Source organism: Chelonia mydas, chromosome 1 (assembly GCF_015237465.2).
Source record: "Chelonia mydas isolate rCheMyd1 chromosome 1, rCheMyd1.pri.v2, whole genome shotgun sequence".
Taxonomy (NCBI): Eukaryota; Metazoa; Chordata; order Testudines; family Cheloniidae; genus Chelonia; species Chelonia mydas.
In genome coordinates, this window is record NC_057849.1 from 230,477,476 (window position 1) to 230,501,980 (window position 24,505).

Below are 24,505 nucleotides of genomic sequence, written 5' to 3' on the forward strand. Positions count from 1 at the left end.
TTTCCCTGCTGACGTTCTGAAGAGTCTTTACAGCAAGGGAGAGTGGGTGCGACCAAGAGCCCCCTCTTGCCCTTCCATTCACATACCTGTCTGTTGGCCAGCATCTTCAGCAACAGCATCAAAGTACGACCTCCCAACTTCTAAACTACTCCAGGACCTGTACTGGAGACCCAATAAGTCAAGGACCTCTTCTTCCTTTAGTCTCCAAAGATCCGAGTAGAGAAGAGGGCTTCATAACCCCTTCCTTGGCTGCTGTTGCTCCCTAACGTGGTGCAGGGAAGAAAGAGGCTCAGCTGCTCCACTTCCATGCTCCCATTGCTACCAGCCACATTCAGGATTATAGGGAAGGAAGAACAGGGTGCCCAAACTCTGCTAGGGTCCAGGGACTCCCACTGTCCACAGATTGTTATTAACCACAGAATAATGTGACAGGTCTCTGGGAAAAGGCCTCACTCACTCTTCTGGACCCAAACTCTGCTGCTGTTGCAGGTAAACATCCTCTTAAAAGGCCTAGGAAAGAGCATGTCTCCCTGCCACAGAGCTGCAAGAGAGTACTGCCATCAAACTAGTATGTGAGATAGGACGAACAACTGACCAACAAAACAATGAAATCAGCTATACAAAAAATGTCACCAAATGTACAATTTAAAAGTGAAAAAGAGAGAAACATTTTCTTTGCATTAACTTTTCAGTTATACTAATCTTGGATTTTACTTTACCAATAGTAGACAAAAGTGTGCAGACAGAAATGTGACGTTCAAGTTGACTGTGTGCCCCTTTAATATGCTGTGGTGGTGCTGGTAGTAGTAGTAACAACCTACTGAAGCCATAAAGTGTATTATGAAAGCTTTAAAATGAGATAATATATAAAAGTCTGCAGGCTATTATATGAATATGAGTCTTTGTAGACTTCTGTTGCAAGGATGATAAAAACACTATTTTTTCATTAGTGGTTAATATACCAAAAGATTCTGTGCCAGTATATTAAAGCTAATGATAATTTTACAGAATAGTAAGTAAAATATGGGGGATTATCATCAGAGTAGATAATTTACTTTTGAGATAATTATATAATTACATTGAGACCCTAGTGCCTATATGTAAACAATCAAAAGAGATTAAATAACTGTCTAGTTAAAAGATTCCAGAATAGTGTACTGTACAATATGACAAAATGTGAAGAACACTGAAAAAGGTTATTTGCTTACATATGAATAGACTACCCTCTACTGGTCAGTGGCTAGTATGCAAATAAAGTGTTCTAGTATTAATAGAGTGAAAAGATACTGAAGACTCACAAATACTATAGTGAGTTAACATTGAAATCCATATTGAAAGAAGGCTAGTTTGTGTAATAAAATAATGGAAACCAAGGAAGTGCCACATCAGGGATGCCATCACGCTTAATTTAATGGAGAATTAAGAGAGCCAGTTACCAAAAAACTGAATGTAATCTTTGGAGAATGGTCTCCTGCTGCCACAAATGAGGAATGTTTCACCTCTCCCTTCATTGTGATTACAGTTGGGGAAAGAGGGTTGAAGGGGAAAAAAACAGAGGTCGAAATGGTTATGCCTGGGTTTTCAACCGTTCTTCCTGTATAACTGGCTAAACTGTTAAAACATTGACTCTGAAAGGCATGAGAGATCTAGGACACTGACTGATGGACACCAGAATACTCGGAAGACTAAATAATACCCAGTGCCTTAGTAAAACAACAGAAGATAACTCTGAAATATCCATCTGGAGCTTAAAATAAAGGGAAGCATCTCTGTTTTGCACAGAATTTGTATATGTATACCAGATTGTTCACAGAGTCACAGAAATGTAAGGGAGAAAGGGATCTCAAGAGGTCATTTACTCCACCCCCCTACACTGAGGCAGGGTTTAGTATATCAAGACCATCCCTGATAGCTATGTGTCTAGCCTGTTCTTAAAAACGTCTAATGACAGGAATTCCTCAACTTCTCCAGATAACCTGTTCCAATGCTTATCTATCTATCATGGGGGCTGGCCGTTAAGGGACGGGTGTGGTCAGGCACCCATCTTAACTGTGGACTCCAATAAGGAGAATGAGCAAACACAGATCCACCTGGGGAAGAGATAATTCTTTAACTAGCTGGGTGACAATTAACTAGTTAAAGAACATGGCCTTATGAAGAGTTATGATGGCTCAGAAAGGAAGTTAGAGCTCAGAGAAATGCTTCTAAGCAGAGGGCTTCCCAGGGTGATGGAGCCTCACTAGGAAAGGAAACCAGGGAAGAGTGCTACTTGCAGGAAAGGAAAAGGAAGACCTGTGAATGCCAAGCCCTAGCAAAACCTGGTCCCAGTGGGAGGACCTCAACAAGTAACAGTAAGAACTCCAGATCACAAAGGAATTATATGCTGCTCCAGAGAAGGGTTTCTGGGGTTTAAACTCTCTGGGTACCCTGAACCCAGATGAAGAACCATTCCTCAGCTGATAACAAGAGGCCCTGGGTCAAAAGGGCCCCACTTGCAAGAGCCTGGATGGAGGACACAGATGGACTTAAATTGGGTTGACTGACTAAGGCTAACTCTGCCCTTTCCCCCATCACCCTCTGCCCCCCTACCCTCAGCTAAGATGCTGAGGTGGAGGCTTATTTGCAGAAACATGTTCCACCTTTCGATTAGATAAACTAGACCTCTGAAAGAGCACCATTCAATATACATATAAGTCTCACTGCATTTACAGAAAGCATGCTAAGGGGAACTGAGGCAGTGACAACTGTGGTTCTACACTGAGCCACCAGGGGCGGGGGGGGGGGGGGACACTCCAAAGGTGTGTGCCTGGAAAAATCATGGAGCAGGCTCTCAAGAAATCAATTTTGAAGCACTTAGAGGAGAGGAAAGTGATCAGGAACAGTCAGCATGGATTCACCAAGGCAAGTCAAACCTGACTAGCCTAATTGCCTTCTATGATGAGATAACTGGCTCTGTGGATGAGGGGAAAGCAGTGGACGTGTTATTCCTTGACTTTAGCAAAGCTTTTGATATGGTCTCCCACAGTATTTTTGCCAGCAAGTTAAAGAAGTATGGGCTGGATGAATGGACTATAAGGTGGATAGAAACCTGGCTAGATCATCGGACTCAACGGGTAGTGATCAATGGCTCCATGTCTAGTTGGCAGCCAGTATCAAGTGGAGTGCCCCAAAGGTCGGTGCTGTGGCTGGTTTTGTTCAATATCTTCATTAATGATCTGGTGGATGGCGTGGATTGCACCCTCAGCAAGTTTCCCGATGACACTAAACTGGGAGGAGTGGTAGATATACTGGAGGGTAGGGACAGGATACAGAGGGACCTAGACAAATTAGAGGATTGGGCCAAAAGAAATCTGATGAGGTTCAACAAGGACAAGTGTAGAGTCCTGCACTTAGGACAGAAGAATCCCATGCACTGCTACAGACTAGGGACCGAGTGGCTAGGCAGCAGTTCTGCAGAAAAGGACCTATGGGTTACGGTGGACGAGAAGCTGGATATAAGTCAACAGTGTGCCCTTGTTGCCAAGAAGGCTAACGGCATTTTGGGCTGTATAAGTAGGGGTATTGCCAGCAGATCGAGGGACGTGATCATTCCCCTCTATTCGACATTGGTGAGGCCTCATCTGGAGTAGCGTGTCCAGTTTGGGGCCCCACGCTACAAGAAGGATGTGGAAAAATTGGAAAGAGTCCAGCGGAAGGCAACAAAAATGATATGAGCGCTGGAGCACATGACTTATAAGGAAAGGCTGAGGGAACTGGGATTATTTAGTCTGCAGAAGAGACGAATGAGGCGGGATTTGATAGCTGCTTTCAACTACCTGAAAGGGGTTTCCAAAGAGGATAAATCTAGACTGTTCTCAGTAGTAGCAGATGACAGAATGAGGAGTAATGGTCTCAAGTTGCAGTGGGGGAGGTTTAGGTTGGATATAAGGAAAAACTTTTTCACTAGGAAGGTGGCGAAGCACTGGAATGCGTTACCTAGAGAGGTGGTGGAATCTCCTTCTTTTGAGGTTTTTAAGGTCAGGCTTGACAAAGCCCTGGCTGGGATGATTTAGTTGGGGACTGGTCCTGCTTTGAGCAGGGGGTTGAACTAAATGACCTCCTGACGTCCCTTCCAACCCTAATATTCTATGAGTACATTTTTCTTATAGTTATAAAGAAAAATTTTCTATCTAACCTGAATTTCTCTTACTGTAAACTTAGCCAATTACTTTTTTTCCTAACCTTGATGGACATGGAGAACAAGTGATCAACATCCTCTTTATATCAATCTTTCACATACTCGAAGACTGATGTCTCCTTCCTACCTTTTATCTTCTCTAGACTAAACATGCCCAGTTTTTCCAACCTTTCTTTTTACAGGCAGTAATAAAAAAGTTAAACTGATCATAGCAGAAAAGAACAAAACAAAAAAAAACAAAAACCCACCAGAAGAGGATACTGTTCCAAACTGACTGTATTGACCTCTGGAAAAATCTGAACAATGGTGAAACTTCTTCTTTTATAGCATATGCGACATTATACAACAGGTAGAAGAGGGAGCTCTCTAACCATCCAAAATGAAATGTTCATAATAAACAGTGATCTCCTTCGTTTATTAAACTTATTTCATTCCAAAACAATTTGGGCCAGAATCTCAGCTACTATACATACTGAAGTAAATGGAACTGATTTACAGGAGCTGACAAATCTGACCCTTTAATACACTTATACAGGAAACACTTCATCCATTGTTGAAATGCAGCTACCTTTGAGGTAGAATGCAATAGCTGTTTAACAATGGAAAGCACCACTAAACAGCAATATAATAGCCATTTGTCAGGGAACCTTAAGCCCTGGTCTACACTAGGAGTTGAGGTCGAATTTAGCGGCGTTAAATCAATTTAACCCTGCACCCGTCCACATGATGAAGCCCTTTTTTTGACTTAAAGGGCTCTTAAAATCGATTTCCTTACTCCACCCCCGACAAGGGGATTAGCACTGAAATCGGCCTTGCCGGGTCGAATTTGGGGTACTGTGGACGCAATTAGACGGTATTGGCCTCCAGGAGCTATCCCAGAGTGCTCCATTGTGACCGCTCTGGACAGCACTCTCAACTCAGATGCACTGGCCAGGTAGACAGGAAAAGGCCCACAAACTTTTGAATTTCAATTTCCTGTTTGCATGGTCACCTGCAGCTTGCCACGCTGGTCAGAGCTCATCAGCAGAGGTGACCATGATGGAGTCTCAGAATAGCAAAAGAGCTCCAGCATGGACCGAACGGGAGGTACGGGATCAGATCGCTGTATGGGGAGAGGAATCCGTGCTATCAGAACTCCGTTCCAGTTTTCAAAATGCCAAAACATTTGTCAAAATCTCCCAGGGCATGAAGGACAGAGGCCATAACAGGGACCCGAAGCAGTGCCGCGTGAAACTTAAGGAGCAGAGGCAAGCCTACCAGAAAACCAGAGAAGCAAACGGCTGCTCCGGGTCACAGCCTCAAACATGCCGCTTCTATGATGAGCTGCATGCCATTTTAGGGGGTTCAGCCACCACTACCCCAGCCGTGTTGTTTGACTCCTTCAATGGAGATGGAGGCAACACAGAAGCAGGTTTTGGGGACAAGGAAGATGACGATGATGAAGCTGTAGATAGCTCACAGCAAGCAAGCAGAGAAACCGGTTTTCCTGACAGCCAGGAACTGTTTCTCACCCTGGACCTGGAGCCAGTACCCCCCAAACCCACCCAAGGCTGCCTCCCGGACCCGCCAGGCGAAGAAGGGATCTCTGGTGAGCGTACCTTTTAAAATACTATACATGGTTTAAAAGCAAGCATGTTTAAGGATTAATTTGCCCTGGCATTTGCGGCTCTCCTGGATGTACTCCCAAAGCCTTTGTAAAAGGTTTCTGGGGAGGGCAGCCTTATTCCGTCCACCATGGTAGGACACTTTACCACACCAGGCCAGTAGCACGTACTCGGGAATCATTGTAGAACAAAGCATTGCAGTGTATGTTTGCTGGCATTCAAACAACATCCGTTCTTTATCTCTCTGTGTTATCCTCAGGAGAGTGATATCATTCATGGTCACCTGGTTGAAATAGGGTGCTTTTCTTAAGGGGACATTCAGAGGTGCCCGTTCCTGCTGGGCTGTTTGCCTGTGGCTAAACAGAAATGTTCCCCGTTGTTAGCCAGAGGAAGGGGTGAGGGGCTAGCCACATGGTGGGTGGAGGCAATATGCGACCTTATAACGAAAGCACATGTACTGTGTATGTAATGTTAACAGCAAGGTTTACCGTCAAAGAGTGTACCCATTGTTCCATAAAATGTGTCTTTTTAAATACCACTGTCCCTTTTTTTTTTCTCCAACAGCTGCATGTGTTTCAATGATCACAGGATCTTCTCCTTCCCAGAGGCTAGTGAAGATCAGAAGGCGAAAAAACCGCACTCGTGATGAAATGTTCTCTGAGCTCATGCTGTCCTCCCACACTGACAGAGCACAGACGAATGCGCGGAGGCAGACAATGTCAGAGTGCAGGAAAGCACAAAATGACCGGGAGGAGAGGTGGGCTGAGGAGAGTAAGTGGCAGGCTGAAGAAAGGGCTGAAGCTGAAAGGTGGCGGCAGCGTGATGAGAGGAGGCAGGATTCAATGCTGAGGGTGCTGGTGGATCAAACTAATATGCTCCAGCATATGGTTGAGCTGCAGGAAAGGCAGCAGGAGCACAGACCGCCGCTACAGCCCTTGTGTAACAAACCACCTTCCTCCCCAAGTTCCATAGCCTCCTCACCCAAACGCCCAAGAATGCGGTGGGGGGGCCTCCGGCCACCCAGCCACTCCACCCCAGAGGACTGCCCAAGCAACAAAAGGCTGGCATTCAATAAGTTTTAAAGTTTTAAACTTTTAAAGTGCTGTGTCTCCTTGTCCTTCCCTCCTCCACCACCCCTCCCAGGCTACCTTGGCAGTTATCCCCCTCCCGGTGCTTCTCTCCTCCACCCCCCCTCCCAGGCTACCTTGGCAGTTATCCCCCTATTTGTGTGATGAATTAATAAAGAATGCATGAATGTGAAGCAACAATGACTTTATTGCCTCTGCAAGTGCTGATTGAAGGGAGGAGGGGCGGGTGCTTAGCTTACAGGGAAGTAGAGTGAATCAAGGGGCGGGGGATTTCATCAAGGAGAAACAAACAGAACTTTCACACCGTAGCCTGGCCAGTCATGAAACTGGTCTTCAAAGCTTCTCTGATGCGCACCGCACCCTCCTGTGCTCTTCTAACCGCCCTGGTGTCTGGCTGCGCGTAACCAGCAGCCAGGCAATTTGCCTCAACCTCCCACCCCGCCATAAACGTCTCCCCCTTACTCTTACAGATATTGTGGAGCGCACAGCAAGCAGTAATAACAGTGGGAATATTGGTTTCGCTGAGATCTAAGCGAGTCAGTAAACTGCGCCAGCGCGCCTTTAAACGTCCAAATGCACATTCTACCACCATTCTGCACTTGCTCAGTCTGTAGTTGAACAGCTCTTGACTACTGTCCAGGCTGCCTGTGTACGGCTTCATGAGCCATGGCATTAAGGGGTAGGCTGGGTCCACAAGGATAACTATAGGCATTTCAACATCCCCAACGGTTATTTTCTGGTCTGGGAATAAAGTCCCTTCCTGCAGCTTTTGAAACAGACCAGAGTTCCTGAAGATGCGAGCGTCATGTACCTTTCCTGGGCATCCCATGTTGATGTTGGTGAAACGTCCCTTGTGATCCACCAGTGCTGGCAGCACCATTGAAAAGTACCCCTTGCGGTTTACATACTCGCCGGTTTGGTGCTCCGGTGCCAAGATAAGGATATGGGTTCCGTCTATGGCCCCACCACAGTTAGAGAATCCCATTGCAGCAAAGCCATCCACTATGACCTGCACATTTCCCAGGGTCACTACCCTTGATATCAGCAGATCTTTGATTGCGTGGGCTACTTGCATCACAGCAGCCCCCACAGTAGATTTGCCCACTCCAAATTGATTCCTGACTGACCGGTAGCTGTCTGGCGTTGCAAGCTTCCATAGGGCTATTGCCACTCGCTTCTCAACTCTGAGGGCTGCTCTCATCTTGGTATTCATGCGCTTCAGGGCAGGGGAAAGCAAGACACAAAGTTCCATGATAGTGCCCTTACGCATGCGAAAGTTTCGCAGCCACTGGGAATCGTCCCAGACCTGCAACACTATGCGGTCCCACCAGTCTGTGCTTGGTTCCCGGGCCCAGAATCGGCATTCCACGGCATGCACCTGCCCCATTAGCACCATGATGCCTGCACTGCCAGGGCCCATGCTTTGAGGGAAGTCTGTGTCCATGTCCCCATCACTCTCGTCACCACGCTGACGTCGCCTACTCGCCCGGTTTCGCTTTGCCAGGTTCTGTTGCTGCATATACTGCTGGATAATGCGTGTGGTGTTTAATGTGCTCCTAACTGCCAAAGTGATCTGAGCGGACTCCATGCTTGCCGTGGTGTGGCGTCTGCACAGAAAAAAGGCGCGGAACGATTGTCTGCTGTTGCTCTGATGGAGGGAGGGGCGACTGACGACATGGCTTACAGGGTTGGCTTACAGGGAATTAAAATCAACAAAGGGGGTGGCTTTACATCAAGGAGAAACAAAAACAATTGTCACACAGAATGGCCCCCTCAAGGATTGAACTCAAAACCCTGGGTTTAGCAGGCCAATGCTCAACCCACTAAGCTATCCCTCCCTCTCGTATTTCAGGCAGGACTTCACGGAGGGAGGGAGGGGGGAGCAAATGAATACAAAACAAATCTGGCCTATTTCTTGTTTTGATCCACTCCATCTATCTTTTACATCTTTGGCTGGCAGCAGACGGTGCAGAAGGACTGCAAGTCATCCACATCTCTTGGCTGCTCGGCAGAAGATGGTACAATAGGACTGGTAGCCATCCTCATCTCCTGCCTGCCCGGCAAAAGATGGTACAATAGGACTGCTAGCCATCCATATTTCCTGCTTGCTCACCATAAGATGGTACAATAGGACTGCCTGCAGGACTAAAGAGAATGACCTGGTCGAGTCACTCCTAATTTAGTCCCTGCACCCATGTCTGCCCAGGCGCTCCTGACCGAAGCGGCCAGGAGCACCTCGGACATGATGATGATGGCTACCAGTCCTATTGTACTGTCTGCTGCCACAAGGCAATGGGTTGCTGCTGCTGTGTAGCAATGCAGTACCGCGTCTGCCAGCACCCAGGAGACATACGGTGACAGTGAGCTGAGCGGGCTCCATGCTTGCCGTGGTATGGCGTCTGCACAGGTAACTCAGGAAAAAAGGCGCGAAACGATTGTCTGCCGTTGCTTTCACAGAGGGAGGGAGGGAAGTAGGGCCTGATGACATGTGCCCAGAACCATCCGCGACAATGTTTTTTGCCCCATCAGGCATTGGGATCTCAACCCAGAATTCCAATGGGCAGCGGAGACTGCGGGAACTGTGGGATAGCTACCCACAGTGCAACACTCCGGAAGTTGACGCTAGCCTCGGTACTGTGGAAGCACTCTGCCGAGTTAATGCACTTAGAGCATTTTGTGTGGGGACACACACAATCGACTATATAAAAACGATTTCTAAAAACCGGCTTCTATAAATTCGACCTAATTTCGTAATGTAGACATAGCCTTAGTTTCCTTTCACTTGCTCCCTCTTAAGTAACGAACACCCTTCAGTTAAAAAATTGTTCAAGGAAAATCGTAATCCATTTTTCTCAGCCCAACAGTCAAAGTTCACAAGATAAAACATTCTTTGCCAAGAATAAACTGAGAGATACATTTTATTAACACTATTTGAATTTCTGAGTCTGGTATTGTGGGCAGTCATTTTACATGTGCTACTTCAAGAAACAAGGCAGCACAGGACAGGGCTACAGAAGTCCAATAAACTAAATGCTGCATAGGGACAAAGACTCCACTTATGATGATTTAAATACAATAAATGGAGCAGAAGATGGAAAATTCTTGTTAAGTAACAAGTGAGAGGACAAAGGAAGAGGAGAGAAGTGTGCTTACCAATCCTTCTTATCTAATGCTTGAGAAATCTGACTGAAGGGCAAAGCATTTCATTATATCTGAGGTAGCACAGAATGTCAAAGCATGGTACATAGCTGCTTTCAAAAGAATACAAACCACCAGCAATGAGGGAGTGAGTGAGTGGAACACCGTACAGGATTATTTTTTTCTTTTCATTTAACCAACCTTTAGCTGGTGAGAATGGTTGAGAAACAAGAGGATCAGAGCAAAGTTCCAATGGAAATTGTAGCTGCTCTTCATTATCTGTAGAGGCTTCAACAAAGAAGAAATACACACATACATTAAACAGATATTTAACCAAAAACCCCAAATCTTGCCAATATAAGTAAGTTTTAATTTAGTAAGGACTGACTAGAACACATTTATTCAACATAAATACATAGTGATGGACTTTTGAGTGCAGATAAGCAATTAGACGTTTGCTAATAAATACAGCTGCAAAACTACTTGGACAGAATCTGAATTCCACTCAATAGGGCTTGACTTAAATAGGAATATTTTAGGAAAACCACCCAACTGCTTTAGGTCTGCCTTAACTGAGTTAACTGTATCCAATAGTAGGTTTTTCTTATATTTTATCTAACACAAAATTCCTATTGATACCTGGTGGTTCTATCTATTTAGTGCTAGTGAAAGAAGCTGGATAGGCCTGGACGCTTAAGTTCACTATCCACACAAGATAAATAACATAGAGACAGAAGAAAGCCCCCTCAACCGGCCAGTTAATGACTTGAACGCTTGCAAACTCAGCTTCGAAAGGCCATTTCAAGAGGTGAGAAAAGAATTCAAACCTCCAAGCTCAGTCCATTTTTGCAGAGAGGATATCAATTGTGACCTGAACTCAACACTTCAGTGCCAGGAACCAGACTGAAATTATCAGTTTAATTCACATTGGTTATTGAACAGCCATAAAAAGGTAACTATTTTCAGTTACTGTTGAACTGATCTAGATTTAAACCAGTGAACTCGAGGTTCAGGCTCTGTAGCCCATTATCAACCTCCATCATTAATAGTTTAAATAAAGTCTACCTAAATTTCTTTAGAACATGCATTCTTCCTCAGTTTAGCATGGGTGCTCTTTTAGCAAGCTCATACATAAATTGCATAAATCTTCTCCACTCCCTTCAGAATGTCTTACACTTCACTGAGTTCCAAAAAGTCAGTTAGCCTAGTTTTCTAAGTATTGTGAATAATGAATTTCCTAAAATCTTATGAAAAGATTCTGCAATTTATAAGAATAAGGACAAGTATTCTATGATAACTACGTCTTTTTTCCAAAGCACAGTGGCAGCAGGAAAATGCATGAGTAGACCACTCATTCTTTAGAATCCATTAAAAAGTTTGTTTAAAAAACTGGAGCATGGAATAAGGCTAAGAATTTCTTTCATATAGTTTCAGGTCTGTTGACTAGAGAGAGTTCTCCAGTGAAGAAGTGTGTGGTTGAATTGATAAACTAAAATGATATCATCCACTACACATTAAACATCTTTCCTATACAAACGATTATCAAGAATTGATCATTTCACCTCCCTCAAAATTCTTACCCCTTTGCAATGTTTTTTCTGCAGGGACTTTACTGGTTTGTAAAGCTTGATTTTTGTCAAACGTTATTGCAACTGCTGTGACTGTGACCTGCAATCAAAAGATATTGTTACTGTTATTGTTACTGATACATATTGTTACTATAAAATCTCTCTTGTACACTCTTCCAAAAGCTTTGCCAAAATTAACATTCTGCTATGGGGAAAATTTACATCATGCATGTTATTAGGAGTAGAAATAAGCTGTTTGTTTTTTAGCAGCACTTACATTTTTGTTAACTATATTCAAGGTACTGTTTTGTGACAAGAGATACCTATGAAATACCATAACCCATTAATGGCAATGTTCTATATAAATAACGTTTGAGACCCTTAATTGTAGTGTGAAAGTAGAATGAATTATATTGAAATTATAATTCATTAAAGAAATGATGCTTGAAAGATTTGTTGAAATATAGTTGTCATGAAGAGAAACATTAAGGAGTGTGAGACAATGGGTCCTCAAACTAATTAACTTAGAGCTCCTACTGAGCTAGGAGATCGGTAAACGTTAGTATGCAAATAAGATATGTATGTATATTTGTCAGTTTCTGCTTCCTTTTGTCTCCTATGTTGGATTGGCTTTGGCTTGTTTGTATAAATGGGTTGGCTTGAGCTTTTTGCAGGAGGCTCACATATATCTGGGTGCATTGGCAAAGCGCTTTGCTAATAAACAGAGTGGTCTTACAAATTCAGTGAGTCTTGAATCTGACTTTGACAGTAGTAATTAGAAGCTAACAAAATGGCAGTCATTGCTAGAATGAAGAAACACAGCAGATATTATATAAAACAACCTTCCATGGCAGAGATGGTCTAAGAGCTGATATTGGCTAGGATCTGTTGTCAAAAGAGCCACCTAACAATATTTGAGCCAAGTTTTTTTTTTTTAAAAAGTGTGTGTGAACAAAACCAAAACATAATTAGGATTTTGTATTTTCATCAATTCTTTGCCTTTCATCAGAGGATTGCAAAAGCATCTTATAAATATGAGTTGAGCCTCACGGTACTTTGTGAGGTAGGCAAGGAATATAAAGGAATTTTTCCCTTGGCCACAGAAATGAAGCCACACTTTTGTTGCAAACAGAGGAGCTGCTTAATAGCTTACGCCAACAAAACACACAATGTATTAAAAGTAAGTGAAGAAATAAACTGCATCCTCTTGAAACTGCAAGAAAAAATTAGGTAGTCAAAACAAAGTTACCAAATTTAGAATTTGTAAAGGATGGTGGATTAAGCAGCCATATTTTTATTGTATGTGCCATGGGGCACCTTTAAAGGCAACTAGTCAGGACCTTCCATTTCATATTTCATTGGAAAGATGGCATTCCATCAGCACAATAACATGCTGTGGTGCTGTTTCATATAATCAGAGGGAGAGCATGAACAGTTGAATGAACACATCTTGTGGCACACAGTTCTTCCTTAAAGCTCCCTCAGCATACTAGTGACTCAGTCTAATCTAGTTTATGTTGCAAGATCTGATGTAATCAGAAAACATGGTGGCATTAACAACAAATGAAGAAAATTAGTTACCTGAATTACTTCATCCTCTGGAAGAGCCACTGTAAAATTTACATGACAAAGGCAGCAGGGAATCATAGATCGTAGCTTAAAATATAGACTCTGTTGAATACAATACATTATTTGTGTTATTCTAAAAAAATGTTAATTCTATATTTGGTTTATTCTGGATTTCTTTTTTGCAGTAAAAATAATTACCCTATTATTTTCTCTTATTTAAGACTCAATTAGTGATTTCATTTGAGGTTTAAAGGTTTATGGTATGTTGTCTGCTCTGTGCAATAGCTTAATATTGTTATTTTTATAACATGCTGCGTCAAAGATTTTATTCTGATTTGATGTGTCTCAGGAGCTATTAGCATCATATAGCCAGCATTTTAAATATTTGTAGAGCTGCTCAGGAACTAATTACAGATGCAACCTAAAACAAGTCTATAATTTTGAAAGGTAAGCCTAAAAAATGTTGTTTGCAATGTAACCTAAATTCAATGTTACCTCGAATTAAATAAATGCATACATCTGGAAACTAGAACTCTTACCTTAAGCAGATTCTCACAGAGATCATTAAAGTTCTTGTTAAGTGTTTGATTTGTCAGGTTAATGTTACTTAATCTGGATACTCTTACTGAGGTGAACATCTGAAGCAGAAACATAAATGTGTATAGTTTTAATCTTCCTCAATTTTAAATCTATATGTTGCTATAGTGGGAACAAAGCAATCGATTAAAGACATTAATCAGCAGTAGTAGTCATGGTTAATAGAGAAAGAGGAAGAAACAGAAGTGAAAGTCTAGGATCACACAAAGGGTGACTCTCTCAAAAATACAACTTTTTTTTTTTTTTAAACATAAGCTTAAGTATTCAACCTCATCGGGGGCTTGAAAGCCAGCTCAGGTTCTTACCATGTCACTCGTCAACAGCCAACCAGGTTCTGCGGGCCAAATCATACCCACAGTTACACCCATGCAACCCCTTTACCTTGAAAGGAATTGCACAGGTATAACTAAGTTGATCTTCTAAAAGCTATTCTGTTGACTATGCACAATACAGCTCACACTTTCTTGGCTGAACTGATTCTGCAATGCAACAGGAGTATAAAGCAATAAAAACTTATTTTTGTCACAACTCAGTTATATCTGTTTAAACAAACAGGAATGGATATGTTGAGTAAGGGGGTGTCATTTTTCAGAGTACAACTACTCTCAAAAATCTATTGCAATGTCAACAGTATATTTGTATACAAGTTTGGTTTTAAAAGGTCTTTTTGTTTTTAAAAACAACTTTACCTGTATATCAGAAGTCCAGTTATTTATGCCAGGCATAATTTCTGTGTTACAACTGTAAAAGCCTGTTAAAGAAAATATTCACAGAGTTATATAATGTGCTGTGCATGAAGTAGTGCAGAGTTTCGCAAAAGCTAAATTAACTTTCCACAGTACTTTTTTCAAATATTGCAGTGCATAAACTTAAAAACATACAAGCAGTACTAAAGGAATATACCAGCTTTCTAAAAATAAGGTATTTCATAATATAGACCAAAGTTTAAAAACCTACACAGCAGCAAAAATGTGAAGCATTAGTAAATAAATATTCTTAAAAGTATAAAGCTTCATTACGGTAATTTGTATATTAATCTTTTTTCATTTGCCAAAAAATGCCTCACAAAACAAGACAATGTCTGTGGTCACTTGATTTCTGATCTCAAAGTGACTATCCTTCAACAAAAAAACTTCGAAAACAGACTCCAAAGAGAGACTGCTGAATTGGAATTAATTTGCAAATTGGGTACAATTAACTTAGGCTTGAATAGAGACTTGGAGTGGTTGAGTCATTATACTAAGTAAAACTATTTCCCCTTGTTTATTCCCCCCCCCCACTGTTCCTCAGACGTTCTTGTTAACTCCTGGAAATGTGCTGGAAATGGCCCACCTTGATTATCACTTCAAAAGGTTTTTTCTCCCCCCCACCCCACTCTCCTGCTGGTAATAGCTCATCTTAAGTGATCACTCTCCTTACAATGTGCATTTTTTCATGGTCTGTGTGTACATAAATCTCCTCACTGTATTTTCCACTTTATGCATCTGATGAAGTGAGCTGTAGCTCACGAAAGCTCATGCTCAAATAAATTGGTTAGTCTCTAAGGTGCCACAAGTACTCCTTTTCTTTAAACACTAGAATCACACTCAGTGCGGCAAAGATGCTCACGCTATGAGAGGCATGTGGGAACTGAGACCGACTGAGGGAACAGCAGATTCATGTCTCCCATCACACGCTCACTCCGGGGCATACGCTCATGGAGTGCAATGGTGGGCGGAATCGCCCGCACTATTTACAAGTATCTTGTTTTTTTTTTTGCCGAGTGCTTATAGTTGAATTTGTGTAAGTTAAATGCGCGTATGATGCGACTCACCTGTACTTAAAAGAAATTTAGAACAAGTCCTGCAACTGCATGTCAAAGTTCATACATGAGTGGATACTATGGATACCATGAATATAAGCAAGCTGGAAGGCATGATAAAAGACGACTATGTGTCACAACATGAAGATGACATTTCACATCTATGAAGAATAACTGCCATTCTTTTCTACAAGGATATTCTTGAAAGCTAAAAGGTGAGTATGTTGTAACTAGCTGTTTGCTATTAAAATGAAGTTTATAATGGAGCTGCAGCCCTGAGTACTGAAGTTCCATGAGGAACAATGTATTGTTGGTTGCTGGATCCTATAGTAAGGAAATTGGTCTTAAAGAATTCTATTTTAAATATTCATTTCTGTATTAACTATATTAATACACATGAAGAAAAAAAATTTGAACTAACTGAGATTGAGATAAGAAGAAAAAAGAAAACCAACCTGAATTTTGGAAAACAACTAAGTGCTGCTTCAAAGAATAAAACGAAAATACAAGTTTTTGGAAAAGAGACACTGAAACCAGAAAAAAAAACCCAAAAAACCCCAAGCAAACAAAAAGATTGTTTACAATTGAGAATCAAAAGGTAGGAATAATTTTTTCCAAAGAAGAAACGATCACTACGTTGTAGTACAGAGGGGGCCAAACTACAACCCGTGGACCACATCCGGCCCGCAGGACCCTTCCCTCTGGCCCCGAGCTCCTGCCAGGGAGCGGGGTCAGGACAGGCTTGCAAAGGAGCCAGCCCAATTCCTCGGCAGCGCGGTAAGCAGGGCGGAGGCTAGCCCCTGGCCCCTCTCCTTCTGCTCCCCTCCTTTGCAGTTACAGTTCCCCCAGCACCTGGGCAGCATGGCTGCAGCTCCGGCTGGGCGGCATGGCTATAGCGCCACCAGACCTAGGGCTCCAGGGCGTTGCGGTCAGGGAGCAGGGGGCGTTGGGGTGGGAGGCAAGAAGCAGTGGGGTGGTCAAGGGGCCTGGGCCCTGCTGCTGGGGACAGGGGCAGAACAAGCCAGGGCCCCCCTCCACCCCCAGCATGCTTGACCCCTGTCCCCAGCAGCCAAGCCCAAACAGGGAGCGAGCCCTGCCTGACTGCCAGGGAGAGCAGCAAAATGAGCAGAGGAAACACACAGGGAAAGGACTGAGCCTCCCTTATCCCCACCCCACAAGTAACATGGAGCGTGGAGAGCAAGGAGGGTTGGATAGGGGGTGGTCAGGGGGTGGGGAGCAGGGGAGGTTGGATAGGGACGGGCGTCTTGGGGGATGGTCAGGGGCAGAGAGCCGGGGTGTTTGGATAGGATGTGGGAGTCTGGGGGGCAGTCGGGAGGGTTGGATGGGGGTGGGGGACAGACCACGCCTCGCTGTTTGGGGAGGCATAGCCTTCCCCAGCCTTCCCTACCCGGCCCTCCATACAATTTCTGTACCCGATGGGGCCCTAGGGCCAAAAAGTTTGCCCACCCCTTTTGTAGTAGGTAGCACATGTTTTAATAATGTATATATTGCACAAATAACAAAGGCTAAATAATAGACGTATAGACCACTAACATCTCATATGAAGTTCTAGCATCAGTTCTGCTGTTGTTGGCATCCTTTCGTCTGCGAGAGACAGTGGGAATTGCAGACTATGATTTAGATCAGTCTCCAACCTTTTCACATACAAGATCATTTTTTGAATTTAAGTGCAACCCAGGATCTATCCCGCCCCTTCCCCAAAGCCCTGCCCACTCCATTCCCCGCCCCCACCCACTCTCTCCCACCCTCACTCACTTTCACCGGGCTGGGGCAGGGGGTTGGGGCCGAGGGGTTCAGAGCGTGGAGGGGGCTTTGGGCTGAGCCTGGGGCAGGGGTGTAGGAGGGGAGAGGAGTACAAGCTCTGGGAGGGAGTTTGGGCGCAGGAGGGGGCTCAGGGCTGGGGCAGAGTGTTGGGGTGCTGGCCCTGGGAGGGAGCTCAGGGCTGGGGCAGGGGCTTGGGGTGCAGGAGGGGTATGGGGTGCTGGATCTGAGAGGGGGCTCAGGGTTGGGATGCGGGCTCCCACCAGGCAGCACTTACCTTGGGCAGTGGCGCAGCGGGGCTAAGGCAGGCTTCCTGCCTGCCCTGGCCCCACGCCGCTCCCGGAGGAGGCCAACATGCCCCTGTGGGAGGGGCACGTGGCTCTGCGCGCTGCTCCTGCCTGCAAGCACCGCCCCCGCAGCTCCCATTGGCCACAGTTCCCCATTCCTGGCCAATGGGAGCTGCGGGGGCAGTGCCTGCAGGCAGAAGCAGCGTGCGGAGATCCCTCCCCCACCCCCAGGCGCATGCTGGCCGCTTCCAGGGGTGGCGCACAGCCAGGGCAGGCAGGGAGCCTCTGCCTTAGCCCCAACGTGCTTTTAGCGGCCAGGAGATCACGATCAACTGGCAGAGGCTCCAAGATCAACCAGTTGATCGCGATCTACCGGTTGTTGACCACTGATGTATATGGTTTGCAATGTCTCATGTGACTGAATAGTCCAATCCGAGATTTGCATGAGCTTTAGCAGTTATTGCAAGTGTATTATCTTGTTTGGGAGCTGCTTGCTTCCTATGGGCTCTTTTGTCTTCAAGCTGTAGGAGCCAGCTCGTCATGGACTTTGATACCCTGATGTAGACGATGGCACCACTTGTTACGATCACTTGTCAAGATTTCCCATTGGTCAGAATCAATTCCAAATTCCTTCATATCTCGCTTGTATGTGTCTTTATAGCGAAGCTTGGGGCATCCTGTTGTTCTTGTTCCCTCTGATAGCTCCCCGTATAGCATGTCCCTGGGCATGCGTCCATCTTCCAACCTACTCAGATGGCCCAGCCAGCGCCGTCGTCTTTGCATGAGAGGGTTGTGACACTTGGTATATTTGCCCTCCGAAAAACCTCTGCGTTGGTGACTTTATCCTGACATTTGGTGTTGAGTATGAGGCGTAAACAATGTACGTGGAAACTATTTAACCTTTTCTCCTGATGAGCATAAGTTGTCCATGTTTCTTCACCATACATGAGAGTGCTGAGGACGCAAGCTTGGTACACGAGCATTTTGGTCTTGATGGTAAGCTTTGAGTTGTTCCATGCTCTTTTAGTTAGTCTGCTAAAGGTGGTGGCAGCCTTTCCAATGCAAACATTTAGTTCTTCATCCAGTGAGAGGTTGGTGATCACTGCAGAACCTACACAGCTGAACTTTTGGACTACTTCTAGCTGGTTTGCATTTAAGGTAACTGAAGGATCTTGTGGAACCCCCTGTCCGAATACAACTGTTTTCTTGTTGCTGATGGTGAGAGCAAGTGCCTGACAGGTACTTGAAAGGCAGTCCATAAGTTCTTGTAGTAGATCTTCATTGTGGGCTATGAGGGCATCAGCAAATAGAAGTTCCCTGATTAGCACCTTTTTGACTTTGGTTTTTGACTTAAGTCGGGACTGGTTGAAAGAATTTCCCATCTGATCTTGTGCGGAGATACACTCCATCTTTCATGTCCTTAAACACATAGTGAAAGAGTACCAAGAAGTTTTCAAAAAAGAGTCTAGAGGCAAGAACACATCCTTACTTCACTCTGCTTTTCATCTCAAAGCAGTCTGAAGTGGACCCATGAAACTGGACAGTTGCTCTCATGTTGTCGTGGAATGAACATAGAAGACTTAACAAGTTTGGTGGGCACCCTATCTTTTCTAGTATTGCAAACAGACCTGCTCTGCTGACTGTGTCAAATGATTTTGGTTAGGTCCACAAGGGCAAGGTACAATGGTCGGTTTTGCTCTCTGCACTTTTCTTGGAGTTGACGCAGAGAAAATATCATGTCTTTAGTTGATCTTCCAGCCCTGAATCCACACTGTGATTCAGGGTAGAACTGATTCGCCAGCTGTTGTAGGCACACTAAAATGACTTCTGCAAAAGCTTTTCCTGCTACACTTAGTAGCGAAATACCCCTGTAGTTGTTGCAGTTGCCCTTTTCGCCTTAATTTTTATATAAAGTGACGATGTTTGCATCATGCATCTCTTGTGGTATCTCACCCTCTTTCCAGCATTTAAGTAGCACCTGATGAAGATATGGTAATAGGCTGTCTTTCCGGCACTTGAGGATTTCTGCTGGGAGGCCATCTTTTCCAGGAGCCTTGACACTTGACAGTAAATCAGTGGCCTTGCTTAGCTCTTCTACAGTGGGCTCCACATCTAGCTCTATCAGGTCAGAATTGAAAACCTGCTACCGCTATGACCATAAGCAGTACAACCCGTACTGGTCAATTCCAAGCGCTGGGCAGTGGTTAATTAACTCAGAAACCTCAGGAAGTGCCAATGGCTTCGGGCTGATGAGTGCCTGAGAAGGGTAGTGGGGGAAATCCCTCCCCTTGATGGAGGAAATGCCATCAAAAGGTGGATGAGCAAACGACATCTACACAGGACAGACTGGGCCCTTCAGCTGTGGCCGGCAACCAATCTTGAAGCGGAGCCCTGAAAGGCAAGCAGATGGAAGATCTCTGCACTGGCAACTCCTTCAGCATAGCTGGTTCCATAGGACTCCCGGCCTTCCTTTGGTCCAAACCAGTGAAGTCAAGAGGGGGCCGCTGACACATTGCCAAAGCAGCGCCTCCATATCAACTGCCCAGGCTATTGCAGCAACATCATATGAAAAGGACACTTCATCCTTGCTGGCAACATGGACAAATACGGAAGGTGGCAGTTATGGGTTATAAGCTCTCACTTGATTGGCATAGAGAGGGTGCCACGGGTCACCCTCGACGGTGGGAGGAATCAATTCTGCTACACTGTCAATAATTCATTTTGTAGCATCTATTGAATTCTGAAAATCTAATACTCTTGTTCAGTGCTAAACTCTGATGTTTATAGATTCACAAGGACTTTAACAAGTATTGAAGAAATTAGTACCCTCCCCCCACACACACCCAGTTTGCTATTATTTATTACACTGCTGCTTTCTAGAGAAAATAAGCACAGTGGATTTGGATGAAAAACTTGATGTTGTGGATGAAATAATTAAGAAACCCATGTCTTCTTGAACTGTCTCTCCTCAATAGAAATAAACAGTTTGGAAAGTTCCAGTGGAAGACAGGGGTAGATTTTCATATGGAGACGGGCATGGAAATGAATGCTGCCACATTGAAAGAAAAAATACATTTGACAACACGTGAGATCCAACAAGTAATACTGTTCAGTTTAAACAACATTCCTGGAATAAAAAACAATATCTAATGGACAATTCATATTATATGGCTAAAGTCACTGCAGCAATATATTGACTCAATACTTCTACTTTCAGTGAACCCTCTACCTACATTTCAGCCATCCAGAATATAACAATCTGCAGATACTGAATTACTAGTGCAAAAGATACAAGAATTTAAAACTTTTCACTCTACAAGGAAATGACTACCATGTTGAATTTCCAGTTATGATACAAAAAGATGATCAGCACACAACAGTGTATTGGGAATCAATCTTCCTTGCCTCAGGTTACAATCAGCACATTCTCAAGAGAGACAAAGTATTTCTCCTCTGTGAGATTTGAGCCACAATATTGCATTTCAAGGAATTTTTTTTTCCCAATTCTGACCTTGCATGAAATAAAACAATTCTCTATTATCCAGCATATTGTGAAAAAGACTACCAGAAGTTTATACAACTATTAATTTTAACCACATAGCATGAGAATTTTGTTTACGCTACCTGTAGGTGGTGGAACATCTGTCAGTAAAGAATGTACATCTTCCATTGCATCTGTATCATCAATCTGAAACAAATAAAATACATTGGTAGTGTCAAGATGACAAAAATACTACAACAAAGTTATTACTAGATACAAAAGTCGAGTGTTTTTTTTAAAAAATAGGTGAATTTATTTAGATGCCTAAATAAATGACTAATTTGGGAATTGCGGGTACTTAGCACTTTTGAAAATCAGTTAACTTGTATAGATTCCTAAATAAGGGCTTTAGCCCAAACTTAGACACCCAGTTTTGAAAAACCATACCGATGTTTTTAAATTTCATATTTACTTCTGAAAAGACTAGCTGGATCAATAAAGAGGCAAACTGAACAAAATACAAAACAATTAATCAAGATTTTTTTAAAATAAAAAACAATATTCTATTTCTTCAAGTTTTATTATAATTATCAACTGACCCCCACTTTCAAGTTCAAAATTCAATAATTTTTGATTTAGCACTTTCAGGGAAACAAAACAATTTATTTTTACACTTCTCACAGTACTTCAAAGTATTTAATTCATTTAAATATATGCTCATTAAAAAGCAATTTAGCTTCAGAATAAACAAGTACACTTCAAATATTAAGTTATAACATGCACCTCTTCACCTGACAGAGCACTCCAGAGTCCTTCTGTTTTCTGAAGGCCATTTAGTTTAATAAAATTTTAGACTCAAAGAATTCTAGCTCCTCAGATATAAAAAAAGACAATATAATAGGAGCCGCAAAGAATAAATAAATTGTATTAATAATCACAAAAATAATGGAATTTTCGGGATACAACACTGAATGTTGAGGTGCTAGCATACAAGCGATTTAAGGCTTGTATCAGTGATGATGGCCTGTCTTTTATGTAGCTGAAAAAGAATCTCCCATTTGCTTTTTACTAGCATCTAGGTACTGCTTGACAAAGATGACCAAGAGGAGGATATCTTTTAAGATGTGGTTCATATGCACAGACTAGATGTGCTCAAGAACAACAGGAAAGAGGAACAGAGGGAGCTTCCAATTTCAATTAAGAGTTTCTATTGATACAAAAATTAATGAGCTGCTCTACAATTCAGGATACTTTGGAAATAATGAACAGGTCCTTTATCTATTTTCCATACATTTTTCAGGATGAAAAGTAGGAGCATGAGCATCATAGAAATGGTTATTACCTCCAAGACAAAAGCATCCTTTTTCCCATGTGAAAGGTCCAATTCCATAACTTCATCAGAACTTTCTGACTGAGATCTTAGCAGCCTAGAACGCTGTCTTGGTTCCGGAAAGGGAGACCCTATGATTTCCTCAGGTATCTCCTGAAAATAGTATTACAATAAAATTCATATATGTACTCCATTTCTTAAAACTAATTTGAAAATTTAACAACTTGCCATCACATAGTTCTAAGACTCAGAACATTCTGAATATCATTCTACTTAGAAATAATTCTGTCGACAATATAAATCATATTTTCTGCTTTTAATTCCATCCTGCCCCTTTTATTTTAGAATTTTCTTTATTACTACTAGGGATATATGCATACAGGATTTATCTCCCTCATGTCAGTCATTCCTGCTACTTATATCACAGACCAGGATTACTGCTTCTGGAAAGGAGTAAGAATTAGCTCCACAACAGCCAACTGTGGTGACTTAAAGAGAGTTGTATATACAAAAATTCTGGTTTTATACAACATCCCTTGGCAATGACAAACGGTGAAATAAACTCATTTTTCATTATACACATAGATAATGCACACAGTGACTGTAAGAAATATGTCAGATCTATTAATAACAATGAGAGATGAACCGCTGAAGTCTGTTTAAGACAAAAAACCTGTTCACGCTGTACATTTTTTGTTATTTTAATTTTTTGTCCCAGTCAGTTTCCCCTCAGCTTTAATAACAGATGTTGCATATTCTGCATCAAATTGAGAGAGGGGAATAAAATGTATCAACACTATCCCTATCGGTGATGAGTAATGTTAACCAGATCTGAAAGTAATTGCATCCATTCTACCTCAAGTTTCTGGATATATTAAGGATTATATGAGATGTACCATATCTACTTATTTCTGTATAAGAGGAAAGTTAAGAACAAAAAACTGCTAGCGAATCTTCCTGAAGACTCTCTCAGTTTACTAGGGAAGATGAAGTGATTCTGGTCTATTGAAAAAAAATATGTAGATTGTGTAATGCAGAGATCTTCCTGTAATCAAAGAGCCGAAGACTCCATGACACCTATTAGAGACCTCACTATGCCAATCTAATTAACCTAGAGGCCACTCAGGCCTGGTCTACACTGAAAAATTTAACACCCTGAGCACTGTAGTTAGGTCGACCTAGCCACCCGTGTAGATGCCGCAAGGCTGACGGAAGAACTCTTCTGTTGACCTAGTTACTGCCTCTCAGATGCAGATGCAGGAAGTGCCTATACTGCAGTGCAGCAACGGCACCACTGTAGTGCTTGTAGCATAAACAGCCTCAGTTACTAAGGAGAATGGGGTGCATTAAAAAACCATCAGATAGAGGTAAAGAGAAAACTTTGCAGGGAGCATTTCGACCTAGAATAATTTTTTTTATGGCAGCTACAAATCATAGAAAAATTGGATTTATATTGGAATTGTTGATACAGGCTTAGGGGCCCTATTTGGCAGAAAGCAACTTCCATGTTTTCTGCCTCACAGTGGTCAACGACACCTCCAGCTACACAGCTGCAAAGATTATCTATTTCAAAAAAAGATTAATTTTCCTTCTTGGGAGTGGCTACCTACTGCTCATTCATGTGCACAAGAACATCACTCTTGCCAGAGTCTCAGCTTGGTTCTTGGGCAGGATGAGATCCTCTCTAGCTGACAGCTAGCCACAGAAACAAGACATGTTAAGCCCCTTCACAGTCCAAAAATCTGGAATCTATTTCTGTATTGGGACCAGTGAATTCCTATGGTTCTAAGAAAGAGGGACAGTTACTGGTCAGCCTATAGGTCACCTTATATAAAAATACTTGGGTGGGGCAGAAGTCTCCCACAGTATTCTTCTCCAATGATGTAAATGAAAGGATCAAAGTGGAAAAAGAGTACAGTAGATGTTCCCAGTTTCCATACAACATTAGGGATATTTTTTCTTTATATGTATATTTTTTAAGTCTGCCAGGACTTGTCCTTTCCCTATTTCAGGGCTAGAGAAGAGCTAATCCTGCAGGAGGGCTGTAGAATATCCAGGCAGTTACGGAATTGTATAGTGACAA

At 42.9% G+C, this 24,505-nt stretch overlaps 1 protein-coding gene across 28 annotated transcripts in view; it reads right to left on the reverse strand.

Moving 5' to 3' along the window:
- C2CD5 (C2 calcium dependent domain containing 5) overlaps window positions 1–24,505 on the reverse strand; it is a 136,791-nt gene that overhangs the window by 13,373 nt on the left and 98,913 nt on the right. For all 28 annotated transcript variants that reach the window (XM_037915715.2, XM_037915724.2, XM_043538794.1 and 25 more), the window contains 7 exons: window positions 22,435–22,575; window positions 21,236–21,299; window positions 14,431–14,492; window positions 13,684–13,782; window positions 13,157–13,246; window positions 11,588–11,675; window positions 10,209–10,295 (listed from right to left, as the gene is read on the reverse strand). In XM_037915715.2, the coding sequence (XP_037771643.2) occupies window positions 10,209–10,295; window positions 11,588–11,675; window positions 13,157–13,246; window positions 13,684–13,782; window positions 14,431–14,492; window positions 21,236–21,299; window positions 22,435–22,575 (631 nt within the window). The remainder of the gene's footprint in view (window positions 1–10,208; window positions 10,296–11,587; window positions 11,676–13,156; window positions 13,247–13,683; window positions 13,783–14,430; window positions 14,493–21,235; window positions 21,300–22,434; window positions 22,576–24,505) is intronic.